Source organism: Xiphophorus maculatus, chromosome 13 (assembly GCF_002775205.1).
Source record: "Xiphophorus maculatus strain JP 163 A chromosome 13, X_maculatus-5.0-male, whole genome shotgun sequence".
Taxonomy (NCBI): domain Eukaryota; kingdom Metazoa; phylum Chordata; class Actinopteri; order Cyprinodontiformes; family Poeciliidae; genus Xiphophorus; species Xiphophorus maculatus.
Window position 1 is genome coordinate 19,608,825 of NC_036455.1, and position 15,750 is coordinate 19,624,574.

At 37.9% G+C, this 15,750-nt stretch overlaps 1 protein-coding gene across 12 annotated transcripts in view; it reads right to left on the reverse strand.

Annotated features, from left to right (window-relative positions):
• The window catches only part of adgrb2 (adhesion G protein-coupled receptor B2), a 262,213-nt gene that overhangs the window by 107,517 nt on the left and 138,946 nt on the right, over positions 1 to 15,750 (reverse strand). For all 12 annotated transcript variants that reach the window (XM_023345456.1, XM_023345457.1, XM_023345455.1 and 9 more), the window contains 6 exons: positions 14,475 to 14,669; positions 13,162 to 13,230; positions 11,904 to 12,012; positions 11,477 to 11,623; positions 4,231 to 4,318; positions 2,695 to 2,797 (listed from right to left, as the gene is read on the reverse strand). In XM_023345456.1, the coding sequence (XP_023201224.1) occupies positions 2,695 to 2,797; positions 4,231 to 4,318; positions 11,477 to 11,623; positions 11,904 to 12,012; positions 13,162 to 13,230; positions 14,475 to 14,669 (711 nt within the window). The remainder of the gene's footprint in view (positions 1 to 2,694; positions 2,798 to 4,230; positions 4,319 to 11,476; positions 11,624 to 11,903; positions 12,013 to 13,161; positions 13,231 to 14,474; positions 14,670 to 15,750) is intronic.

Sequence of the window (15,750 nt, forward strand, 5' to 3'; positions counted from 1 at the left end):
ATGGAGGAAAAGAAATTAGAATCAACTTGTTTTCTGTCACTATCACATTATTTTTGTTCAAAGTCACATCCTAATGCTTTAGTGAAAAATGTTGTCACCCTATAACAGGAACCAACCATAGAGGCAGAAAAAAAGAGGCAGGTTAATTTTACACATAAACTCAAGCATCAGTCCAAGGTTATTTTTTTGTTGTTGTCGTTGACTAAGCTGTTTGATGAAGTTGAAAGGTGAAATTGGTACAGCTAAAATATTTTATCCAAGTTATTTCATCATTGTTTTTTGTGTGTGTGTGTGTCAAAGCCAACATTTACTGCCTCTGAAGCAATAATAACGTAAATTATTTTAAAATGCAAGTTTCTTTTCTGCAGGTCATCTCACTAAACGTGTAAAAGTGGAGCCCCAAAAATTGATTAAACATTTAACATTTTAATGGCACCCTGCTTTAGGTAGAAACTCGTGTTTTGTTTTGAATGGCTCACACATACTCTTTGTAAAATGATCTGAGTTTTTCTCATCTGTTCCCTGGAAAGCTTGGAAAATGGCAAATTATAATTTTAATGATGCCTATGCAACCAAACAATGAAAAATCAGCGTACAGGCAGGCTTGATGACTGTCTCTTCCAAAACCTGAATTTAGCACCTCAATTAAGCAATGCTCTTCATTTTGCTTAAATGACTACTGTGGTCAATGAGCTCCAACTAGAAAGCTATGAAACATCAATCCACTCTGTGAATACCGTCTGATTCCCCAAATGACCACTTAATTCCCCCTGGAGCTCATTAAAAACATTTATTCTGTATCATAATTGTGGTTTTTAAATCATAATTTTGTGGTCTAAAAATCAGATAAACATGCACGCGAATATAAACAAGGCCTTCAGATCACCACATTTGGGTTAAAACTTATCACACGTGTTCAACAGGCAGTGGTTCGTCTTAATCATCCAGAAAAAGGTTCTTTGGATGATTGCAATCAGAGATTCCCTAAATCTTCAGGGGATGTTAATCAAAAGGTTAATTTCAAACCTCATCCCAGTGTTTACTTATGGGAGTAAAAACATCAATGCTTGCATAAAAGAAACATCAAAGCTCAACCTTAACCGCAGGGCAGCCTTAAAAAGAGACTTATGAATGAGCGTGATTGGGAGGGAAAATGGTAGTTCCCCAAGAAGAGTAAAGATTGCGATTGTGAGTGATGCAATGGAAAAGAGATGGTGAGATGACTTAAATAAAACAAGGTGGACCATTATGCCCACAAAACTCTGGGGTTAGATTTTATCATCTGGGGTTGCTTCCGTTGGTAAGGGGCAAGTTCACCTATGTTTTGCCAATAAATGCTTCTCAGAAGATGAGATGAAACATGATTCGGCTCATGAGAACAAAACAGGATTCAGGTTATTTTAATGTGTAAATCACAGGTTTTGTTTTTGTTGCCCGTTTATTGAAAGGTTAAACAAATCAACAAAATGTGTTTGTTTTTTTTATCACATGAATTCTATGTAGAAATACCACTTTTTGTTTTTATTGATACAGACTTTCTGAAGAAATGTTCCCAATGGCACAATGAATGCGTTTTGTGGTCAGAGCTATGGCTGGTGCAACAAGCACAGCACTGCAGTATCAAGAACGACCTTTTTAATCATCTGCCGCACGGCTTCTGTTTGGATGAATCTCTTGCTAACTCTCAAATGTTTGGGAAATAAAATACCAGAACTCAGAAGCACTCTTTAGAGAAGGATAATACTGACTTTACAAGTGGTTATGTGTACAGCGTCATCTGCGGTGCCAAGATTGGCCAAACCCTAAGCTGCAGTGTGTGCCAGAGAAGTGCTTGTACTCAGCAGGAGCCTTCAGTTTGCAGAGTAGTGCAGCATGCAAGGATCAGCATTAAGACATTTTGCTTTGGACGGAGAATACCCCGTCAAGAAAACCAACAAAACAACAAAAAAGATAATAGAAAGACAGAAAAATATTATGGGATGTAAACATAGAGTGTTACAAAGCTGGAGAGCAGCAGGGATGGAGACTAAAGATCATTTTCACAAAATCCTGTCATATATTTTGACCGTGTCAATCAGATTTAATAGAGATATTAGAATGCATGTGCAAAGAGGTGAAACCGGATAATGGGACTAGGGAGAATAATCAACACCTTCCTTTACATAGTACAACAGCCAATAAAACAATCACCCTATCAACATTCAAAAGCACGCTTCCCATTATACTCATATGTAATCATTTCCATGATTATTGTGCTTTCATATTAACAAAACAGACACTCAAAGTCTACCTTAAAAAAAAGTCAGAAAGGTCTGTGTTTGCACACACTATTCGGTTAGCACCATAGCGGTTTATATCACGCAGCACTTTTTATTTCCTCAGAAGTCGAGCAACACGAGGTCAGCCGGGACGACACGATTCCATTAAAGCCTCACAATTATTTTCAAACCCAAAAGATGCTTAGTCTACAAGAGCAAAGTAAAAAGTAAAATTGCATACCCTTGCATTAGAAAGTGCTCCTTATGGAGTTATTAGCATTTTCCTTGCACTTTCGTATACATGAGAAAATATGTCAGCTTTCTTGTAAGTTTTCTTGTAAGTTGGGTTGGCGAGAAAATATCCCCACTGGTAATCAAAAGTCTAGTTATCATGTATACCAATATAGGTGCTGGGTTTGGATTTGTTTGGACTTACATTTAAAAGCGGTGACAGCTCCACCACAACCATGGGCTCACTCGGCTGAGGTTCAGGTCGCACCGTCACCGTCAGGATCTTGGAGTTGATCACCGCAGGAGGGCTTGAAGTACAAATACATAGGAAATTGATGATACAAAGATATACATTAAGTATATGTGCATATTTTTGGAGGGGTTCAGAGAGCACGTAGAAAAAGCTCTCTGAAATCCTCCAAGTAAATGAAAAACAAACAATGAGAGGGAAAGGGTGATTCGGAGAAGGCCTTGGTGAAAACAGAATTCTGTCCCCGTTAACATTCAGTTGAGCTAAAGACAGAAAATGGTCTCAAAAGATCCAACTTTTCCACAACCAAGAGGGCTGACCTGAATAAAACAACCCATTATCACCGCAAAATACATCCTCACAGAGGATTTTAATGACCTTCGCATTGCCTCCAAGTTATATGCTCTGTTTTGGGACGTGATAGGGCTTTTAGCGAATCCCAAAGTTAATAATTATTTTTTTTTTTTTAAGTGTCAACTTAAAATACATTTTTGTGTGACAAGAATGGGAAATCCACCAGAGAAGACACTTGGAGAGGTTCAGGTTAAAACCTAAAATCTTGAACACTGAAAGACTTTCTGCTGCAATATAAAGTTATTAAAAAAGTCATCTAACAGTTTTGATTGTGTCTTTTTTGTGCTGGTAGTCTGTTATTAAAGGACCGTATTCATGCAAAGTTACAAAAAAAAAAAAAAAAAAAAACATGAACACTCAATAACAGACCCATTTTCAGTTTTTTTGCATCAAAGAGTGAATGTATAAACACATTTTCATTGAGCCTCTTTAAAAATATCTGCACTTTTAAATTGGCATTTATTATTAAAAATAGTAGTGGGTTTTTAAAAGATCCTGTGAAATGAATAACAGTATGTGTGGCTTGGTTGTGCAAAAGCAGACTTTGGGAGTTTATTGCTACCACTGACAAGAGAGCCTGGTCCCTTCTACTTTGAGCTGTGAGCTGTAAGTGTCTAACAACAGTTAATCTGTGGACCTTAAAGCCCTGAATGGAGAACAGGGATGCTTGATGATGATATAGTTGTTGCAGTGGTGGTTACACTGTGCAGCGTGCATAGCAGCCACCGTGTCAAGAGCGTTAAAATAAATTGCGTAACTGTTAGCAGCCAGCTGTGGGCAGCTTTAGATTGTAGCTTTGATATTTGGCGAGCACTGCTAACTCCGATTCAAAATTTGTTATGACCATCCGCACTGCACAGATGACCCAAAAACGCTGCACCCAAGATATCACGCAGCTCTTTGCATGGATAAAAAAGGAAAGCAGCTCTTGCCCTTCGAAGACTGGGAAGCTGACCACTAACAAACATTAGAATGGAAAGGTAGTACAATTAAGGAGGAAACTCTATATTATTATTATTTCAAAGAGGAATAATAATCTAATCTAATCTAATAAAATAACAGCAAAAGAAAGAAACAAAAGTTGAGGGCTAACATTTTTGGAAGGAAATAATTTAAACAAATAACAAAAGTACTCACTTTGGTCCAGGTAAGATGATGCCAAGGGTTCTGTACAAAATGGCTCCAATGACATAATACATTGTGGTTTCTGATTCGGTCCCAGGCTCTGAAAAAAAGATAGTAAAAAAAGTATTATCAGATAAATGCTGTAGAAAACAAACTCCAAATCCTGCCCAAAAATAAAGACAGACAAATCTAATGTTTGGCAGCAGTGGCTGAGCGGGTAGAGCAGTTGTCTTGCAACCAAAAAGTTGTGGATTTGACTCCAGCTGTTTCCTCCTTCCACAAGTTGATGTGCCTTTGTGCAAGGCGCATAACCTCAAGGTGTCTTCTGATCCGTTTCTTGTTGCATGAATGCGTGTTCATCCATGATGGTGATTGGCTGAATGTAGCTCTAGTGAAAAAGCACTTTGAGTGGTGTTTAAATAAATTCAGCCCATTTACCAAGTCAGCTGTGGGATATAATTCAGTGATGTGGGAGGTAAGCAGGTGACTATTAACAATTAAAATGTACAACTTTTAATTTTGGAAAATCCCTTTATGTGGAAAACAACAGCAACAGCAGTTAACCCCACTTTGGACTAAAGCTGATGCAAAAAAAAGGCTTATAATCTGTGTTTGGACCTAAAATGCAGACATCTACAAGTTAGAATCCATCAACATTATTATTTAGTTATTTACACCGTATTTTGTTCTTCTCTCAAATTGTTGCTTACAAATGCTCTGTTGGCTGCTTCACCACAAGAAAAGTCAGTAAACTGCTGTGCCTGCCTAAAAGATATGACAGTTACACATTCCCTCTAATTATGTGTCCGAGCTGGAAAAGTGAGTCATGCGCTCTTGCTGATTCATTTTCTTTGTGTGGATGGAGATGTGGATTGTGTCAATTTGTTCGAAACTCCCGGCCAGCAGCTTAACTGCTGCGCGGCTCGACCTGTTGTAACACAAAAGCCTCATTAGTGAACAAAGTCCAACAGTAAAATGGACCAAGCTTTGGAAAAATAAAAGTTCAATTGGAGATTTAAGTCATTATGGTGAATGACCTTGCCCTATGTGTTCTTGTTTTAAAAAAGGCTTTTTACTTTTCTGCACACGCTTCTTATTTCTGTCTACCAACCCTCACTTTAACCATTAATTGCTTCATCATATTATGTTATATAACATCCGTCCAAGACTTTAATCGGTGCTCAAAAACAGTTCAGTTTTCTAAGACAATGTCTCAAATTTGCAGGGGCACGGGGAGTTTGGAGAAGGAAAAAGAAAGAGGTTCATGAAGAGAGAAGCCACTTCCTTTTTTACCGTTTTACATTGTGAAATGATGCAGAAGCATCAGGAACAAGAAGTGAGGAGAGAGCAGAAAACAGAGGGAAGCTGATGGAATCAGACATTCTGGGTGACTCATCTAAAATCTGTCTGCCTGCTGCCTCAGAGGTAATGCTTTGGGAGAGAGATAGTGCGAGAGAGACGAGGAAAAAGAGGAGACAAAAAAGATCTCAACAGCGGGTAAAGGGAAAAAAAAAGCAATTGTGAGACTGTGAGGGGGCAAAAATTCTAGATCAAAGTCAGGACGAGAAAGCCTGAGAGTTTGACGGAACCTAATTGGACTGGGTCTGTGAAAGCATGCAAATGAGAGTCAGTGTATTGCAGCAAAATGGTAAATCAGTGCGTGAGGGGGTGGCACTCCCGCGCTCTATGGTGATTAATGCCACAAAAGCACTCAATCACAAAACTCTAATTCCCCGCGAAGAGAGTTTTCGTCACTCTCTTGCACCCGCTGCATGTCGGAATGATTAGTGGTCAGCCATAATCCGGCAAAATGGCAAACCACCAGTCACCATCAGTGAACTTTAATATGCCATTTATCAGGAAAAGATATCCTTGGAGTTGGTGCTTAGCCAGAAAGTTACTGTTGCAATCGGTAATTAAAGGGATATTACAGTGCATGTTTGCTTTTGCTCTTCTTTCGTCAGAGTAAAAAAAAAAAAAAACTGTGGTGAGCTTAAGCAGTAGCATTGCTCATGGTGAAGTATGTGTTTTCAGATATTTGTGTCATGAGAGGTGCTGATGTTCTGCGGTGAAAACTTTACATCTTGGAATTCATGTGGCACATCGGTGGTATGCTTGACATTTTGCAGACCAACAGACATGCATTGCATCTTTTCCTCACTGGAATATGTAGACTCATGGCTTCCTTCAAGGAAAGGTTCTTTCTTAGGTATGATTTCCAGATGCCTGAAAGGTGCTGCATACATCCGTTCAAAGGTTTATTTTCCCCAAGTATAAACTCCGTGGGAATGTCTAACAATGTTCAGAAAAGAGATGTGCTACAAATACCATATATGAACTGCTTTGGTGTCCACATCAACAAGGCAACAAGAAGATTCCTGGTTACAGCTGGTAAAAGATTGTCACTATCCACAGTGAAACGGGTTCTGTAGCGACATATGCTAGAGGTCACTTGGTGAGGAAGACGTCATTTACTCCAAAAGCAACAAAAAAGTCCTTATGTTTTAGAGATATTTTATGTAGTCTGCTGTAACTAAACAAATGTTACATTTGGAGAACAAAACAACAACAAACAAACAAAAAATAATAACAGAATGGCAGCCGGAGCATAGATTCACATCTGCAAAGCATGCGGGGTCGGTGGCATCCTGTTGTGTGGGTAACAAAACGTACAAAATCATGGAGAAAGAACATTATGTGCAAATATTTAAGCAACATTTTAAGATCTTCAACCAGGAAGTTAAAATGGAGGAGCAAATAGGTCGTCAAAGTGGAGTCTGTATAGGCATACAGACAAATTACTTACAAAATACAAGAGAAGAATTCAAAGATATTAATCCCATTGAATATTTGTGGACAGAGCTAAAAATGTTAAAATATGAACATAGTTTGTGAAATTATTATTATTGTTATGTATCCCTAATGATTGCTTGCCCATTGAAGGGTGTTGGTTCAATGCTGTGTATGCATAACTGAATGTCCACTGAATTCACATTCATTAGTTAAAACATGGATTAGTTGAATATTTACTAGTCAATTAATCAGAAAACACTATGGAATAGGTTGGGTTTGGAGATACTTCAAGTAATCAACATTCCAAGAAGAGTTATTGTTCATCATTGCAGACAGATTGCCTGCACAATGAATTATGGCAATAAATATTATCGTCAGGTCATTGCAGCAATGTTTGTGTTGCAGAGCTGTGTAAATGTGCTGTATAAACGGTGTATCTATGTTGCAATGGAAGATCTGTGATTTACCAAAAGAAAAGGTGTGGTACAGCCTGGCTCAGCTGATCAATTTCTACACGTGTCTTATGCTTAGAAAAGGAATATTGGATCATTATTATATCTTCAATATTTATTTAATCAAAATAAAACTCTTTGAGATCAAAGATCTCTTTTACAAACATGCACTTAATGCCATGGATTTTTGTATCCTATTTAAACACATGACAGATAAAAACAGTCTGGACAAGAAATGTGAGGTTTTGTACAATCTTATTCTATTAAGATTGAGCAGAATGAAGACTGGAAGACTTGAGTGCCTCCTTCAAGTAATTTATGTCACCATAAACATTGCATTTAACACATTTATTTCAATATAACTTTTGTAATGCCGTGATTATAATGACACTAGCAGGGAAAGGACTTGGAAAAAGTCTTGCTTATTTGTAAAGTTATAAAAAGCCCAGAGAGAAATCATCTATTTTGATTTTATGTTTGATTCTCTGTAGTCAAAAATGACATGACCCATAAATGACATGACCATGACAATATTTCTCCTTTAATGCGCGAGGATAAGATGTACTTTGTTCTCTGAAAGAGAGTAAATGAAAGTATTAACTAAGCAGTGGCGCGAAGAGTTGATACTCTAAATGTATTAACCATTTATAAACTTTAAATGGAGATATAAAGTTCCGTTTAAAGACCTCTTGACATCTTTCAAAGAAAACCGATTACGGTTGAAGACCATTTCTTTTTTTTTTTTTTTAAGTTTCCAGTGGGTAAGTTGCACTCAAGTTTTCGAAAGACAGTTTTTTGACTCATTCATTAATGACCTAGCTAAATATGTAATTGAATTGCTGAAGCAAAGGATTCAGTGTATCTATCCGTGTTGGTGAGAAGAGGAGAAAAACGGAAGGTGTTAGTCAAATCAAAAAGCAGCAAAGTGGAGTCTCTGCCTCTGCTCACCGAAGCGCTTCATGAACCCAATTGACATGAACATCAATTGGCTACATGCATGTGCCTCAATGAGCGCATGTGCTCAAACTAAACTGCCAGTGGGGCTTTATGATCGCATTTAAGCTGTCCATCTGAGATGGGCTTTCATAATGTGCTAAATGAACCAACCAAACAAAAAGCAATCAGACGAAACCATGGCCTCGCAGTGGAAAAAGGCAGAATTCCCGCTAGGGGGCAAAGAGCACTCATATTATTCTAACTTAACTGGCTGTGTGCAGTTTGGAAGACACAGTTGAACCAAGTGTTTAAGCCAAAAAGGCAACAGTCTGTGTAGGATGTCTTATGAGGAAGTGCCTGCATGAATGTGATTCAGCTGGGCACTTTTACTGAACAATAAGCGATACGTGAAAACAAACAAAAAAAAAAACAGGCATGAATATCAGTAATTCCCAATTCACCATACACAGCTCAAGATTTTTCAACAACCTTGCATTGCAGTTGGGAGACTTAATGAAAAAAAAAAAAAAAAAAAATGAACTCGATATGGAATAGAACTCCAGATTGCAAAGAGTAGGAAGTTTGAAGATTTTTTAAGGTTCCAATTCGCATGAAAAATGTTTTTTTTTCCACACTTAAGAGTAGCCCTCGCCTCATTCATAGTTATGACTGTGGAGGAGAACGATAAGGAGGAGACAAAAATAAAGCTCAGGCTATTTTAACAGACTTAAATTTAGCATTTGAGATTTACCTTTTTCATCTTCCTAAACAGGAGGAGTTTCAGAATAAGCCCATGTCAGTGAGCAAAATGAAAAGAATAACAATAGGCGAGTCTCCCCCACGACCTCCACCATAATGTTTTAAAATCAAACAGTATCATCAGCATGAGCTAGAGGCCAGAGAAAACGCTGAGCTTTTGGCCTACAGCCTCTCTGAACTTTAATTTGAAAGGGGATGGAGTGCCAGACAGAAAGTCTGCCAGTATAATTTCCTGTGGGATGTGACCTTTGGCTTTGGTGGGAGCGGATCACATCTGCCACAGAAATTTTCTTCCCGCTCTTTTAATCTTTTCCTTGTTTTCCTTATAAAATCTTATCTTTCCTGCCTCCAGGTATATTTTTTTCATCACTGTGTTCTACCTGTATGATTCTTATTTTAGTATTTGGAAAAGACACTGTATATTTTGTAAGTTGCACTGGGCTAACGTACAGCCCTCACCGGGGAAAGGAGTATTTAGAAGACATCTTCGACAAACAACATTCATCTCGCTTGTGTTTGTCTAAGTGAACTGCCGTCGTTCAAAATTCTGTCAGCAGCATGCCGTCACCAGGGAATACAGCAAACTTCCATACAGATAAAAGGCATGCATCTTCCAGGGAGGCCCTCCTGGGCCATTTAACCCTTCTAGGACTACCATTATAAAAGTCCGCATGAGCATCTTTTTACATTTTTGGATGCTGCAGAGTCATTATTAGGAGCACTCCAATGTTCTTTACATCTATAAAATCCTTATAAGTCCTCCTTTCCAAGTTTGTATGCCATTTATCAATAATAACTGATTAAAAATAGAAAATTTGCAAAACAATAACAAGAACTCCATCCGTTTATAATTTTTTTGACATATTTTTGTAAATATGAAGAGTTTCCTAACTTTATTTACCAAAGTTCCCAATACAAAAAAGTTGCACACAAGCCTTCTAAACCAAACACAATTTATTTGGAGTTTTTTCAAAGCTTCGTTTCAAAGTTACAGCCAATTTTCTAAAAACAATAAAACGAGGGAAAATAAAAAAAATGCTTTTATCAGTGCAATCAGAAAAAAGAAGTGCAGAAGATACATTGCACATTGTACATCAACAATAAAATACAAACATTTAAATGAAAGTGTGTCAGTCTTTGTGTATTCACATGAGAAAATGTCTGTCCACATGACAGACATTTGCAAGAGCAGAGCCAAATAGCACGTGCAGGAAACGGAAATGACTTTCATGAAATCTCACCTGAAGTCATGTGACATTTCATGAAATCTCGTAGTATTTCATTCTGTCAACGTCAGAACAACACAGGAAGTGATTGGCCAGACCCGAGCTGATCTACAAATAGAGGGATGGATGCCACATCATGTTTGTGGACCCATCCTTTTTACTATAAATCTGTGAACTCGTCTGCGCGCGCACAGCAACTCGGGGGGGATGTTTAGGGTCGGAAAAGGAAGCGCAATTCTTACAGTTTAATATGCAAAAAAAAAAATTGCTCTACCTTACGTGGTTCGAATTCTACCGGCATTTGAAAAATATGTATGCATCTCAGATCGCCGGCGATCTGGTAGCCCGAATCGGGTTAACAGCCCAAATCCTTCTCAACTGCGTCCTGTAAAATTCTTGAGAGGTCTTCTGTGGGTCTACGCAAGTAACGCCTATGAATGTGTGAATTTTACTGGGAGAGCTGCTCTGACCTTGAGTTGAGCTCTGACCTTGACCAATCTGCTTCCATTACCTTGAGTAATGGAAGCAGATTGGATGAGCAGGAATAAGGCAAAGTACGACAGATGTTATGCTTCAGATTCATAACTTCCATGTTAACTGATTACTATCTGTGTCTAGCTTCAGAAGAAGCTTTGAAGAATAGCCTCCATCCCGAGTCCAAGCATTTATAATGTTTATGTGACATTATAAATGTCATACAAACTCTTAAATGTGATTTGATTCACAGACCTCTCAAAGCTGCAGTCATTGTTGTTGCTTGTGAACCCTTTTTGTTTAAACACATTTTCTTCTAACTCAACTTTTCACAGTTCCAGCATTCTGAAGCGCTTTTTGGCAACAACGTCTAGAGGTTTACTTTACTTTACTTCTGAATGCTGTCAAAACAATGTCAAAACGAATCTGTTTAAAATACGAGGTTTTTTTTTATTGAGTTAACGAACTAGCCTTTTTTCTACTTACAGTACACTCTAATTTACAAAGAAGCACCTGTATGTTGATTATGTATATGGGTTGGCTATGAACATGTCAGCCAGGCTAGTTCAAACACCTGCAATGGTTTAGGCCAGATGAAATCTATCGTGACACTCTTACCCTCAGCAGGAATGGTAAAGACTTCTTTAGGGATGTAGAGCTTATCCTCCGCTGTTCTGGCCCAGTCCTTCATCCCTCTCCGTCCCTTCATGGGAAAGTTGATGTCACTTGAAACTGCCGACACTGGCTCTCTTTGTATGGTTATCACTAAAAACAAAACAAAACAAACAAACAAAAAAAATAAATAAATAAAAGAGACATTGAAAAACTTTGATCGAATTCAGCAGGAAAAAGAGTGCTTGAGCAAAAAAAAACGACTGGTGAAAATTATGAAACGAAGGATTTGATCTTAAAAAGTTATTAGAGCAATGTTAGAGGGTTCAGAACTTTCACGCGATTGGTGTCAAAACGTCTGTGATTGGTATCAAAACGATGCTTTTTGGGGGGTTTTTGTAACGAAAGGTGATTTAAGATCCCGTGGACTTACTGAGATTGTTAGTGACTGTCAGGAAACTCTGAAAAGGCTTCTGTGCTTCTCCAATGAAATGAATAAAATCTTCTAATATTCTCATCAGCAAAGCAGCACCGGGCGCGACCTGTGGGTGGAAAGATAAAAAGAAGGACGGAAATGTGATTCCATTATAAAAATCCAAAGCAGCTTCGAGATTATTGCACAGCCTTTAACATCAGACAAAAATAACACAAAGTAAATACATAATGTAGGAGTCAAACCATTATTTAGTTACCCAATGGGGAAAAGCTACATTAGAACCAAGCTCACTTTATGAAAACGTAAATGCCTGTTAAGCCTAATAAATGATTCTGGCATCAGTCCCTGCAAAAATCCCATGAATTGTTTTAGTAACAGGAGCTGTGTGGGAATGTTTGCCAAATTCTGCTAATTCAGCCACATTATATATTCATCAAGCATCAACATACTTAAAGCTGCACTACTTTTCTTAACCCCTATCCACTACGCTGGATAGGGGTTAAAATTCAAGAAAAAACATAAAAAAAGATAAATATGTAACAATACTTAGTGGATTCTAAAGTGGATGCTTGTGAATTCTGATTACTGCAAGAGGCTACGTTAAACAAGAGCGTATAGTCCCCACAACCTCCCAGCAATGGAAACCGCAACACAGTGAAGGGAGATGATCAAAGATAAGAAAATTCATCTCAACAGTTTTCTCAGTGTTTAACATTAAGCACAACCTTTCAGCAGAAGATAAAGTGTAGCCGTTGTCAGAGCAAGATTTGCTTGTCAAAGCAAATGTTTGATGAATAGTCAGATAAGCACAGCTCTGACTGAGAGTTGAAATAACCTGAAATATCTATCTACAGTTTGATGTTCTGAGATTTTATCTGAATCGTATTTTTAATTGACAAAACTTCCCTTAAATTTCCATTCAGTTTTTGCACAAACAGATTGTATTTAGCTATATTTTCTGCGGCCAGTACATAAAACGTGCATATTTCAAATAAAACGTTGAACTATACATGTAATACTTAAGTACTGATGGAGGTACTTTGAGAGTGGAATTCTTTCGGAGGTACTGCTTGGCGTAAAAACTTCAGGAAGCGCTGATTTAGCTCTAGACTGACTAAAAATAGTGACCATGTGGAATAAGTTCTGGGTTGTTTATTGTTTCCAGATGTCAAGTAAGCACATGTTTACTCAGGGGTGAAATGCTTAAATTTCACATGCGCAAACACACACAGTAATTAATAGGTAGACACTTTACCTGATGTGCGTCCTCCCACTTCTCCAGATTTTCCAAGTCCAACATGTGGCTGACAATCTGGAAGAATTTCTACACACAGGAGTAAAAACGCCGAGTTAATGAGGGAGGACAATTGTCAGATTGGCCGCTACTATAAAATCCTCCTCAGATGCACCAGCTGTCAATACTGCGGCCATGTTGCATGTCTATCCTTTCTGAAAACTAACAAAAAACGTTTGCGTTAACAAATAATTACAATTCTTGGCAAAAGTATCCCCATGTAATTTTAAACCCACAAATTTCATTTGAGTATTTCTGTGTGATTATGTTGTTTTATAACATAAGTTGTTTTATAATTTAAAACTGGAAGGAAAAGAGACAACATTTTTGAAATGTATAAATCAAAATAAGTTTGTTAATTTGTTTTCAGCTTCAATTAGTTAATACTCAATCTATTTGGAGCAATTGCAAACCAATAGAAGGTTTGGAATGGTGGAAATCTTCCACGGCAGCTTTGGCTGGATGATTAAAGTTGTTGCCTTGCTTAAACATCCAATTTTTGTTGATGTCAAGAAAACATCAAGGTCTTCTAGATGTTTTCTTCAATGATTTCTGTACACTTCGCTGCCTGCCACTAAACGCCTTTTGTTTAGCAATGAGTTCTTTCTTTTAACTTTTATTGAAATGCCAAATTTGGGTTATAGTTATGCTGGCAACATACTGTAGGTTCTCCATTCTGAACCTGATCTCTGAAGCTCCTCCAGAGTAACTCTGAATCTATGAGTTTCTGTGTTTACATGGATTCCATGTTGCGCTGAGATATTCGACACATGCTGCTTTAAACTACCTTAACTTTTCCCTGACCTTTGTTCCTTTGTCTTCACGATGCCCCTTGTTCACAACTGGTTTTGAACAATTCTCTGGGGTATTTACAGAAGAGCGCCGTATATATTCAGGGCTCATAATAATATCTGTTTATTATGAGACTTCCGGAGAAACCTGTTTATTTATTGTGGGTGGATCTGAGGAAAGGGCATGAAATACAAAAGATTTTGCAAAGTTGAATTCTGCCCTTTCCTTCCACTTCAGTTATGCACTGCTTCTTTTGCTGCTGCGTCACACAGAACCGTAGTAATTCATTGGAGTTTATGATTGCAACTTGACAAAATGTGAAAAGGATCAAGTACCTAAACACATTTGGAGAGAAAGTAGATTTGCAAACAGCAGTCTGTTGCGTATTACAGTCAATGGCAAGTCATTGTTATTCATAAACAGTGAAACGGAAAATACAGGTTCTTCAAGGAACAAAGAGAAGCGTTCGAGGTCGGGCCCACCTGCACGTCGTCGGAAGCTGGGATGTAGGTTGCTCTTTTGAAGGTGTCCGTCACATTTCGCAGGATCTCCGTGGAGAAGAGAAGGTCGCCACTGTAGTAGCTCCTCCTCTGCAAAAGTTCCAGGAGACTCCGTACGATCTGAGACATCCCCTCCCCGGCCAGGGTCCTCTGACCCTTCGCAAGATGCTCTAGCAACTACAATGCATTGAGAAATGGAGACATTTAGGAAAACAGACAGCTTCGCCTTTGATTTACACAACAACCGTGACACGAATGAAACGCACGTAAAATATGCAAACCAAAAAAGAAAAAAAGTATACTCCATGCCTTAAACACAGCTCGAGTTTGGTCAAAACTTGTAACCTGATAGGTTGAAAAAGAGAATCCCCAAAATGGTGAAATAGCCAGGCGATTGAAGAAGAAATAAAATAAAAGTGTTTCAGCAATTTAAAGGTTCAGTTTTGTGGGTGCAGTGACATCTGCAGGCACACGCCAACTGTACCAACTATACACACAATAGATCCATGCAAGAGTTATTCTAGCTGCAAGTGTTTTTCTTTTATTTATTTCTTTGTATGTAGAATATTTTAACTTATAAACAGCGGAAAGCAATCATGCATGTGTGAAATACCTGAGTGTTCATGTGACATTTAAAAAATTAAATTGAGCCATACAGTGCCAAACGTTACACGTTTTCATAACAAAAATTAAGCGTTAAATTTAAAAAAAAAAGTATCAAAAGAGACATTGCAGATCTTTTTTTTGTTTGTTTTGCAATAAAGGAGTATTTAAATTGATTTTATGCAGTAAGCTGTGAATTTTTTATTTTATTTATTTTTTTTGCATTCATTTTTTATTTTTTGGTCTCTATGATCCAAACATGCAAGAAAGGTGAGATGTGGATAAAGTCAAAGAGAGAGAGAGACAGACCAAAAGAACAGATAACAGCTTCACACAAAATGAATAATTAAATTCCGTTAGTAATAAAAGGTTGAAACAGAAGCTAAGAGTGCAAACAGATCTATCACGCATAATCCCTGACCCCCATCTTCTTCCACCATCAAGGAGTAGCTTTGAAAAGGTTGAAGTTCACAGAACAGGAAAGGGGTCTCCCTGGTGAACACATTCATTAGCCGAGTTCATTAATTGATAAGTGTGAGTGCAACACCCTGGGAAATCTAATTAGAGATAGTGAGGACTGAAGCTGCGAGTAAAGAGATTGCTCGACTTCTGTTTTGAGTAAACCTGTTAAAAAATGCACTTGATTTAAGGCAGA